At 40.8% G+C, this 11,562-nt stretch overlaps 1 protein-coding gene across 1 annotated transcript; it reads left to right on the forward strand.

The window, feature by feature from the left end:
- Nucleotides 1-1,642: 1,642 nt before the first annotated feature.
- On the forward strand, nt 1,643-11,562 carry farsa (phenylalanyl-tRNA synthetase subunit alpha). Its single transcript, XM_084372123.1, has 13 exons — nt 1,643-1,829; nt 2,096-2,233; nt 3,257-3,355; nt 3,446-3,564; nt 5,807-5,899; nt 7,511-7,639; nt 7,737-7,852; nt 7,947-8,031; nt 8,150-8,249; nt 8,927-9,095; nt 9,323-9,400; nt 10,096-10,210; nt 11,011-11,562. Exons 1-13 carry the CDS (start codon nt 1,683-1,685, stop codon nt 11,114-11,116), a joined length of 1,494 nt encoding a protein of 497 aa, XP_084228249.1. The 5' UTR covers nt 1,643-1,682; the 3' UTR covers nt 11,117-11,562.

Here is an 11,562-nt window from a genome sequence, read left to right on the forward strand (position 1 = left end):
GGGTCACTGGCCAAAGAATCCATCCAGATGTGACTTATTGGAGGAGTCTTGAGTCAAACAATGCCATGGCCTCCTGGGACAACAGCCAAGCGGGACAGGACTGTGTTGCAATTGTCCCACCAACAAGCACTGAGAAGCAGGGTTGGTTAACCTCCTGGGATGACATCATTTGTGCTGGCGAACGGCACTACCTGTGTGAAACCACAGCTCTCAGTGTGACCTGACTGACTGGGATGATAAAGGCTGGAATCCAAAAATCAGAACTGTTTATACACCATGTATATACGTAAATGTGAATTTGTGTTTGACAAGTTTTTGCACTTTTGCTTAGACGCTACCATGTCTTTGACTATTTCATTCTAATAATATATTTGATATTCAACTTCACCTGATTTTCCTGTTTTTGAGTAATGCAATACACACTTTCACCACACAAACTAACTGACATTTATTTCATCATGTGAAGAAACATTGGGAATTGGGAATAAATGATGTTCTGGTGTAGCTGTTGTGTAGGATAATTTGAAGTCCTGATTAAAATGGCAATATCACATTGAAAAGGAGATTCCAAGTTTGAAATGGCTTCAGGGAATAAACAAACTAAAGCTGTAGGGAGGCTACATGTTGTTACCGGGGCCCTGGACCCCCTTAGATCCACCTAAGAGCTTCCACTACTAAAGTACAACACCATCCTATACGGGCTGGGTAGAACAGATTACGTATAATTGCGATTATGTAATCAGATTATAAAAAAAATGTGTAAACATAAGGAGCCAATATTATATTTTTAGTTATATTGTCAAGGTTTACTTGCTTGCATCTCTGATAATGTCATTAAAACATGGCAGTGTTTTAATGACACTGCCATGTTTAAATTATAAAACTTTTCTTCATGATAACTATGTCAGGGTGTCTGACATATGTGGTGTCTGCAGACAAGTGCTCCACTTTGTCTCAGACCTGGCGGGAGAAGAAACACAAAGAAACAGCAACAAAACTTGTAGACATCTTATTGTAAAGTCCAGTGATGGAATCTAACATTTACTCAAGTACCTTACCTAAGTACAAATTTAAGGCATTGGTACTTTGAGTATTTCCGTTTTCTGCGACTTTACACTTCTGCCCCACTACATTTTAGAGGCAAATATTGCACTTTTTACTTCCCTACATTTATTCAATAACTTTAGATGCTTGTTTCTTTGCAGATGTAATGCTGGTAATTCTTCTACTACTGTTTATTCTACTACTTATTCTACGACTACTACTTCTACTAATACTACTACTTATACTACTACTACTACTACTACTTGTACTACTTCTACTACCACTACTTGTACTACTACTCCATGAAGGTTTTTCAGCAGCGTAGTGCAATGCATTATAGTTTTATGCATTTTCAGGCAATTATTTTCCAGTATTTTTTTCGAAAACACTTCAGCTGTCAGCATTCACACTGTATTTTCGCAGGAAATACACATTTTCTAGTTTATATTATACTTCTATTAATCTCTATTAATACAGAGACCAGCTCAGAGATCAAAAGGGCAGAACAAAAACAAACTACAACAGTGTTTACGGTACTCCTTTACCTCTCATTCTCGACGCCCTGCTACTCAGAAACATTCGGCCTCTGGGAACGCAACGTCACATCCGGTCTCTTTCGGGCTTCGCAGGGCTCCAGCATGGCGGACACCGGTGTGGTGGAGACGCTTCTACAGCGGATTGAGAAGGTGGACGATGGCGTGGACAGCCTGGAAGTGGCTAGCAGCCTCGGGGTGGACCACCAGGTCATCGTCGGGGCCGTGAAGAGTCTGCAGGCTCTCGGTGACGTGAGTTTTCCGGACTGAGAGGCAGCGGAAGTTAGGCTGTCACCGTCAACACTGTTCGTTCACTGAGACTGATGCAATAAGGACGGCTCGGTTAAAGAGACGACACTTGTCAGTCAGAAGTGTTTGGAGAGCCATGTTTAGTCAGCTTTGTATTTTGTGACATCTATGAAAGTACACCCGTCCATTGAGCCAGTCAGGGTGAATATTTACACTGTTAAAGTCGCATTCAAACGAGCTGACAGTCGTGTTTGTGCCCTGCTGTCCAGATAATCTCAGCCGAGCTGCGCTCCTCCAAGCGCTGGGAGCTGACGGAGGAGGGCACGGAGATAGCCGAGCAGGGCAGCCATGAAGCCCGGGTCTTCAGCTCCATCCCGCCGGACGGTCTGGCACAGAGTGAGCTCATGGTGAGTGCTGCAGGTGGACAGGTCGAGCTCATTGATGGGGAAAAGAAACTGGTGGAAACATTCAGGTGGATTTTGGTTCAGGTGTAAACACAAGGGACGATTACCTGCTATTAAAATGGCTGCCAAGTATTTAACAAGGTTTCTATGAAGCCTAATAAAGAAAGTCTACATGAAGCATGAAGGTCTATGTGACTGAAACATTGACTAGATTATTAACTGTAGAGATATCCCACTGTTTGTTTATGGTCCTCTTAATCCTGCACTTTACGAAGGGTTCCTATAAGTAACTACATCAGCAAAAAACTAGTTACCAGCTGCTTAAAACTGTCGTACATGATCATAAACTGAATATTTTTGCTTTTCTTTGGATTTTGACTGTTTGTCGGACAAACAAAACATTGAATATTGACAAATAATCACACTAATCAATAATGAAACTAATTGTCAGTTGCAGCTCTCAATTGATATCCACATCACCTCGGGTTAGTCTGCGATCTGTTGCCTTTATGTGGTGGACGGATGCCACAAAAATGTTCAAAATCTATGGATTGACTGCAGCTTATTCTGTTAAAGCCTCACTTTGTAGTTCATGAACTCTAGTTAAGTAGTAAAACTAAAAACTGATGCTCAAAACTCTCTTGTATAGAATATAATTAGGGTTTGGTTCATATACGTACTGCAGTAAAAAATAAACTCATCCAGTGATGAAGTAACTTATCAAACTTTTTTGTGTGTTTCTTGTATGTTGACTATGATCTTTCTTTGTGTCCCTAGTTATGTTTACTTTACTTCATACTGTATGTAAGAAGAAGAAGAAAAATATACTTGTTAATAGAAGGCAATATAAACAATATGCACTTACAAAAGTATAAAATAAGTGTTAAGTTATCTATTAAGTGTCAATTTCCAAAATGGAGTGCACATCCTGTTATATTCTACATTTGTGTTTTTTATATATATATATATATATATATATATATATATCCATGACACTGTCGCCCTCCTGTGTTTCTCCCTATGCAGAAACTGTCCTTTGGGAAGATCGGCTTCAGCAAAGCCATGTCCAACAAGTGGATCAGAGTGGACAAGGCCCATGAGGGCGGCCCAAGGATATTCAGGACTGTATGTGACAAGTTTTACCTCTTATCATGGCTTTTGTTATCGGCAGTCCCCGCACTAAACAAGGGTGTGTGGTTGTGTGTTGGTCCCCAGGTGGAGAACATTGAAGACCAGGTCAGAGAGAAGCTGCTTCTGATAAAGAAAGGAGACATGACTCAGCTGGAGGAGAAAGAAAAGAATGAACTGAAGAAGAGAAAGCTGCTCTCTGAAGTGTAAGTCTGCAAACCTTTAATACATAAGTGGTGGTTGTGTCCCCTTGTCTGCCAGTGGGTGGCAGTAGAAGCTTTGGCTTGGGTCGGCTCAGTGGTTGCCCTGAGGTTGGGGTCATATCTGAAACTGGTAGACGTTCAGTCCCTAACAACAGTTGAATAGGGTGGTGGGAACACATTGTAATTGTTTTGATGCATCCTGTTGCCAGCATTCGTTATGTAACTATTCAGGAGTTTGCCAAAAATTTGGGATTGTGTCTTCTTTGCCTCTGTGGGGGCTGTGGCTGACCAACATGGTGCCAGACAGATGCTTTGTGAATGGACTCCTTCTATTTTGTAACACAGTCAAGCAATTTAATTGTTCCAATGGAGCAGGATGCAAAGTAAGTTATGTACTGTGTGGTTTTGTGAGGTACAGTATAGATTTTTGCTCAAATATCTACAACAACACAGGGGGTAGCAGATTTGAGACAGTCCCTTGAGAATCTTCCTCCTGGAAGGAAAACACCTTGGGGAGATGTCCATATTGGAGCTTAGTGCACAGCTGCAGGTAGAGAAGAATGGAAATTAACATGTTTTAAGGTTCCCAACAGCCCATACTTCCAATTTAAGAAGAGACCTGGGGCGTCATTGCAGAAAAATGTCCTCACTGCTGGTTCATCCAAAATTTCAAAAAATGGAAAAATCCAATTATAGAAGCAGTTCCTAAAGTTATGTCTGTGTCTCATCACAGACCTCATATCATGTCTTAACTTAAAACGTCTTTGAACTCTAAACATGATTCTTCAATTGGTACTCGTCCTGTCATGCCTGTACCTAACTAGAAAGTGCACGAGACTCACTTGACTTGTTGCTGGCATGCTGTAATAGACAAGGAAAGCTTGCGTTCAATTTTTCAATCTTAGCAAAGAAAACCAACTGAGCAATAGAAGGTTTTTAAGTGTCATCATATGGTTTGAGTAGCCTTCAATGATAATTTTTCAGTGTTAATTTTGTTCCCCATATTCATTGCCAGAAAGAGTCTATACCGTCCTAATTTAGGGAATGCTTCAGTTAGAACAGTTCTGTAATAGCCACAGACCTATCCCAAGATAAAATTGGATTGATTCTTAAGTTACGAAAGATGTTTCTATAATACCAAAAATCCTAAATGAAAACTAAAGATACTAAAACTGAGATAAGGTAGGATGTCAGACTTATGTTTCTGTAATGAGGCTTCTGAGCTTCAAAATGTTATTTGGATAAGAAAGAGGACTCCTCTGGATGATGTCATGAGTGTGTCTGCACAGCTTGGGGCACTGAAGGGAAGCTATAGATTTTATTATAATTGAAGATGAAATGTTTGTTACAAAACTTTTAATATAGAGTAGATCAGTCACCTTATTCCTATATGTTTTCGTGATAACTTGTGAAATAGTAATCTCAAATTATGATTCCATTTTGACAGAGTATCTGTGAATAATCTCAAGATTTCATTGTTTATCTTATTGTCAGTTTAGTCCTATTTGTTTATTTTAAAGGGACAGTTACACATGACTGTACACATTGATAGATTGATTGGTTAGTATAGTATATAGTATAGAGTCTACCATTTTTTAAGAAGATAAAATAAAGCAACTGATGCATAAAATGTCACGGGTACCGTCAGCAAGTCATTATATAGATGCAGACATGATGAAGAACCTTCAAAGTTAGAACGCACGTGGATGAGAACATTTTGGATTTTGGTGTCGACACACACAAATATTCTGGATTGATACCAAAGTGCAGATTCTTCCAAAAATCCTCTTACTCAGAAAGCAATCCCTCATACTCTGGTAGGCAAGCCACACATGTACAGAGCTGATGTAACTAAGCATCTTTTTCCTGGGGGAAGATATTATCAGGACATACTGACTACTGACATAACTGTAGTGAGGTTTACTAAGAAACCAAATATTTCATCATAGATTACATCTTTTCATAGATGTACGTCAAACAAACTGTGCAGACATCCAGACAGACCCACGCAGCTTCCTATATTCACATTCACATTCACATGAGACATTACGGAGAAACTGTTGAGAGCAGATTCGTCATTGGAGTTCACATCAAGATATTAGAAACACTATTATGCATTTCAATATAGCACAACCAAACGGCTGCTTGGACAACAACAATTGTAACATAAAAGTCAGATATATTCATAAAGAGGATCACCTCTACCATTGAGTCACTCATAATGTCTTCATTTTTTTGTGTTTAGGACGGTGAAGTCGTACTGGATCTCTAAGGGCAACTCCTTCAGCACGACCATCACAAAGCAGGAGACGGAGCTCTCCCCTGAGATGATTGCCAAGTGAGTACAGTTGCTACTTATTAAATCTAAAATGTGTTTTAATGTCTGCTTAAGGTATAATTTGCAGGATTCCTTGGTTTCTGTTTGTAAACGAACACACTATTCAAAGTTGGTCCCTCCTCCCTGGCTCAGTAGGCAAGACAAAGAGAGAAAGATCAGCGTTGGATCACTGAGCAAGGGAGTGAATAGAAAAGAGAGTGATGTTAGCAGAAACAAAGCAGTGAATCAGTGGAAGTGTTGTGATTGTTTCAAGGTGGTCAGGTCTAAAGCACAAATAAAAACACAACCCACACTTCAACACAACCATCAGAATTTTGTGTGAATATAGCTGAAGTGTAAACTTCATCCTGTCCACCATATACCTCCCTGCCCTTCGTGTGTGTGTGTGTAGCTCAGCTCAGCCCCGCCCTCAGTCAAACAGACATGCAGCTCCTTATGACAGACAGAGAGCAGAAGAGAGAGATGGAAACAGGGATGTAACCTGGTCATAATGTGATGTAACCTAACCCTAACCCTATGTTTGAGTTACAACCTTGCACTGTTATTGGTTGGAGACTACACACCACTGCCCAGTGGTTGAAGCTCAGAAATGACCTGAACACAGCAAAATAAAAAAAGGAAATACAGGCAGAGGGCAGGGTCTCTGCAGATCCAGACATCTACACACACTTCTAGTGGGTCATAAGTGATGATTAAGAGGGATTACTTTTGTATGAGTATGCATCGTCATCTTTTAGGAAAATCCTACACATGACACCTTCACTACATCTATAGAATGTGTCCTGTCTGTCCTCCTCTATCTGTCAGTGATGGGGTGCAGGACCTCAGACAGAGGACACAGAGAAACCTGTGCCCATAAAAGGGGACGAGTCCAAAGATGAGGACTTTGTCCTAAAGGCAGGGCAGGACAAAACAGTGACTGAACAACCAATGTAACAGAAGCGAATGATTCATTCAGACCTGCATGTTGGCTAAGTAAGGTGGAGTTGTGCAGTATCTCTGCATGTCCTGGAAAATGTTTAATGTTACTAGATAACAAAGTTCTCTGAGATAATAAACATTTTTATTCTTTCTTCCGTGTTGCTTTTCTGATGAGAAGTCATGCAAACTAACAATTTTAATTTCTAGCGGCTTTTCAAAAACTGTAAAATGTATGTTAATGAAAATGTATTCTATTATTGTATTCTTTATGTGAGATACTTTAAAATAAATGATAAGTAAATAAATAGTGACATGGTCATAATACAGCTTATACTGTTTTCTTGCTGAGGATCAGGCATAATCAGAATGTAAAAAAAACTTGTTCATGAAATTATATCATAGAGGGGATTTAGCTAAAAGCAGCATCCAGATGTTCTCTGCCCAAAATTTCAACTGATGCTGCTTTGACTTTTTGTGTTTACCATAGATTTGATGCTCTGTCATCTCAGCTGCAGATTAATCAAATAAATTGGGGGAATATTATGTCACCGGATTATGATAACGTAGTGACTATAAAGAAGCAAGCAACACTGTAGTTTATAAAACAGCAGAAGTGAAAGCTGCAGTCAGTCCTTGCCTTCTTCAGACTCTTCTCTTAACAGCTCCACTTTATTCTTGCCTGTGTTTCAGTGGCAGCTGGAAAGAGAAGAAATTTAAGCCCTACAACTTTGAGGCCCTGGGCGTGGCCCCTGACTGTGGCCACCTGCACCCGCTGATGAAGGTGCGAACACAGTTCAGGCAGATCTTCCTGGAGATGGGGTGAGTGGCTGTAAATATCACAGTGAAAGAAGACCATCTCACAAACGCATGCATTAAAAAAACAACACATGAAATAAACTATCTGGTTTTTCCGTAGCTTCACAGAGATGCCGACCAACAACTTCATAGAGAGCTCTTTCTGGAACTTTGACTCCCTGTTCCAGCCCCAGCAGCACCCAGCCAGAGACCAGCACGACACCTTCTTCCTGTCTGGTGCGTGTCATGCCTTTATATCTCTGAATCCCGGCACTTTCCATTGTGTCCGACTTGTTTCTGATGATCATTTATTCCAATCAACATTTTTCAGACCCAGCACGTGCCCATGAGTTCCCTCAGGACTACCTGGAGAGAGTGAAGAAGGTTCACTCAGAGGGAGGCTTTGGTTCACAGGGGTGAGACATAATCACACACTTGAATAACAAGGAACAGTATGGCTGCTGTCCCTACGTCCTACAGCAGGCACAATGAAGCCTCTGATATAACATTATCTTATATCCTCCTCTGTTTCAGGTACAAATACGACTGGAAGATAGAGGAGGCTCAGAAGAACATCCTCCGAACTCACACTACAGCAGTCAGCGCACGCATGTTGTATAAACTCGCACAACAGGTGAGTTAACTAGTGCAGTGTGTGTTCAAAATATTTTCTGTTCAAAACAGGCTAATTGCCTTCTTGGAGAACTGTTTATCCAAGCAACTTCACACTCAACGCTCCTGCTTAGCAAAATAGAGATAAATTAACTTGCTACTCTCATTGCTAACAGCTAGCTATTTGGGAGCAGGCTGTTTCTGGGAGCAAAAAACAAAATGGCAAGATTTTGCTACAACGTAAAATATCCAGTCTCTCTTTCATCAACTGTTTTGTAGCCACCGACGGAGAGCAAGCTGTACCCAGCTTGCTTCTCGGCAGTGTATCAGTTAGGGAGCACCTCTTAACACACACCATAGTGTGCTTCTGGCAGTAGTAGTTGAGACTGAGCACTTCAACACTTCACTTCCTTGGGTCCTCAGCAATACACCCGCCAAGTGTGAAGACGAGCAGATGAACAGTTGTCAGGAAAATTGCAGCCAGGTTTCTCTTGTGGAAAGCCTGAAACCAGAGCACCGGTGCCAGTTACAGCAGCATGTAGCTTTGGACTGAGATGTTAAAAAAATAATAGGGGCGTAATGTTCAGATATATTTTAACCATATAGCGAATATACTGTACATGTGCTGTCATTGACCATGACGCTCCTCTTTCCCTCTGTCTCACCACCCACATATCCAACCGTCTGCTCAACCACCAGGAGAAGTTCACCCCTGTCAAGTATTTCTCCATCGACCGGGTGTTCAGGAACGAGACCTTGGATGCCACCCACCTGGCTGAGTTCCATCAGATAGAGGGCGTGGTGGCCGACTATGGACTTACACTGGGTGACCTCATGGGCATCCTCCATCAGTTCTTCACCAAATTAGGTCAGCAGGACTCCATGACACTGTTAATATGACTTGATTAATAACTAAGAAGCCAGGTAAATTAGTTTATAATGGAGCTAGAAGTTTCACGTATTCCTGAGGAGTAACTGAAAACTTAACACAGACCAGACTTAAACACACTTTGATAAGCGTCACTGAGTGTTCTTGTTGCCTTCAGATGAGTTTTTGAAGCCACACAAATCTGCCCTCTGTTGCTTCTTTTCCAGGAATTACCAAGCTCCGCTTTAAGCCCGCCTACAACCCGTACACAGAGCCCAGCATGGAAGTGTTCAGCTACCATGAAGGTAGAGTACAACTCTTTCACATCATCCATGACTGTTGACACTCATTTAATTTAACTGGCTGCTGTTTTCCCTCCCTTGTACACAAACATAAAAAAAGGTTTGCCATACAAAGGCAAATGGCAGTAATTAGATATTTGGTCAAGCATATGTCAAAGTCAAATCTGACATTTTTACATTTGTGTCAAGTAACGGCTCGCTGAGAGATAGCTAACAGTTAGCTTTAGCTGAAGCCAAAACAAAATGTACTCGTTTGTCTTTTCCAAGATGGAATCTGCACGTGAAAAATATACATTTTGATGAACTGACATCTCAGTAATTCCATTTGTTATTCTCCCAACTGATTTAGTCAGCAGCTTAATCCAATCATGTTGGAAGAAAACTGTGTGAGACTGGTTAGATTAATGTGATATGTTGAGGCTATGCTACCTTTAAATCAAATATTTGAGTGTATTTAATTGTAAATTAATACATAAAGGCAGTGTGCAGTATGTACATTTTTAAGCACATTGTGGGTTCTATTTAAGTTGAGACGTAAAATGAAGGTAGTAAATCCTTTCTATTTGTTAAAGTTTAAAGTCTGAAAACTTAAAATGTTTTCTCAGTGTCGCTGCTTCTGTAGATACTGCTCTCTGCCAGATGTGATTTGTTGTTTTGATTGTTCCACCAACTGTGTATCATTTCTCTCATAAACACAGGACTTAAAAAGTGGGTGGAAGTAGGAAACTCGGGCGTCTTCAGACCAGAGATGCTGCTGCCGATGGGTCTTCCTGAGGATGTGTCAGTAATTGCCTGGGGACTGTCTCTGGAAAGGTGAACGCACACACATTAAGCTCACAGTAACACACCATGAATCAGTTACATACAGACAGAATACTGTTTTTGGTGGTATCAGTACCTCCTTTTTATTTTACTGGCAGCTTTTGAAAATGGGAGCATATCTCCATATCTTGATGCTAATCTCAGATTTTCTGTTGGTGACTTTGTGTGTGATTCAGTCTGTGTATAGACGTCATCTGTCTGTGTATAGACGTCATCAGTGTGTGTATTCACTGAGCTCACATCTGACCCACATTTCACATATTTAGGTTTTATTGTCTGAAGCGGATTATTTCTGTCCATGAATTATTTAAATAAACTATTAACATAATTTATGGGGATTATTTCATGTTGGATTATGGACTGTATATGTCATTGTAGACACTGTTGGCTATTTACAGCTAATCAAAATGTTGTTAATCTGCTACAGTCGAAGGCATTACATATCTCTTTAAAACATATTAACCAGCCCAGTGTTGGTTCAACTTCAACAACATCTGGTCATGGGGTCATTTGGTGGTGGAACTAATGCTGATTGTAGAGAATATTTCTTTAAATGCAGTTGTATTTGAGTTTTAACTGGGGTTAACTGTCATGCCTAATACCTATGGAGTGAGTGAGCTGGGAAAGGCTGTATAATCCACGCAGAGTAATCCTCCCTCTTCCCTCGGTTGCTTTTGCTCTGACCTGTCAGACCTGGCATTAGACACAACACAGACACTTTGGCTTCTGTTCTGGCTGCTTTTTGCACAACAACAACTGTTGCTCACTTAGCCCTCTCTTCTGACCCGCAGGCCCACGATGATTAAGTACGGCATCAACAACATCAGAGAACTGGTGGGACACAAAGTGAACCTACAGATGGTCTACGACAGCCCCATCTGTCGACTGGAGTCCTGAGCTTCACTCAACATTTATCATTATTATTTTTGATGGACTCGACCTACCTTTACCCCCTCATTTCTACGTCTCCCTTGAGAAAGCCCTCCACCTTCGGTTTATTCTTGCCAGTCCAAGCTCGGCCAGTTAAACCAGTTGGTCTGAAAGCGACTAGCACAAAAAGAGGGTCTGTTTTCTCCAGCAACACTTCAAACAGATCACAGTAAACTGTTTCTCAAAGGGCTTCGACACACAGGAGCAGCATTTGTATGAACTTTATACCGTGCTGCAATGCAAAACATTGGTGGGAGTCTCAACTTTGTTACAAACTAATTACAGTTTTTTTTTTTTACATCACCCTGCCCAAGTTACTACAGGAAATGACCTACTTGTACAGGAAAAAATACTAAATACAAATACTCTTGGAATGTAACAAAGGTACAATTAAAGGCTTTTTCCAAACACCA

This window comes from Pagrus pagrus (assembly GCF_965226575.1).
Source record: "Pagrus pagrus genome assembly, chromosome: 13".
Taxonomy (NCBI): Eukaryota; Metazoa; Chordata; class Actinopteri; order Spariformes; family Sparidae; genus Pagrus; species Pagrus pagrus.

What these genes read in the sequence shown, in the direction of transcription:
- farsa (XM_084372123.1), top strand. Translation starts at nt 1,683, where the DNA reads ATGGCGGACACCGGTGTGGTGGAGACGCTTCTACAGCGGATTGAGAAG. An exon ending in GGAGGCTTTGGTTCACAGGG is followed by an intron (nt 8,032 to 8,149) that starts GTGAGACATAAT and finishes CCTCTGTTTCAG; the next exon opens with GTACAAATACGACTGGAAGA. An exon ending in AGTGTTCAGCTACCATGAAG is followed by an intron (nt 9,401 to 10,095) that starts GTAGAGTACAAC and finishes TCATAAACACAG; the next exon opens with GACTTAAAAAGTGGGTGGAA.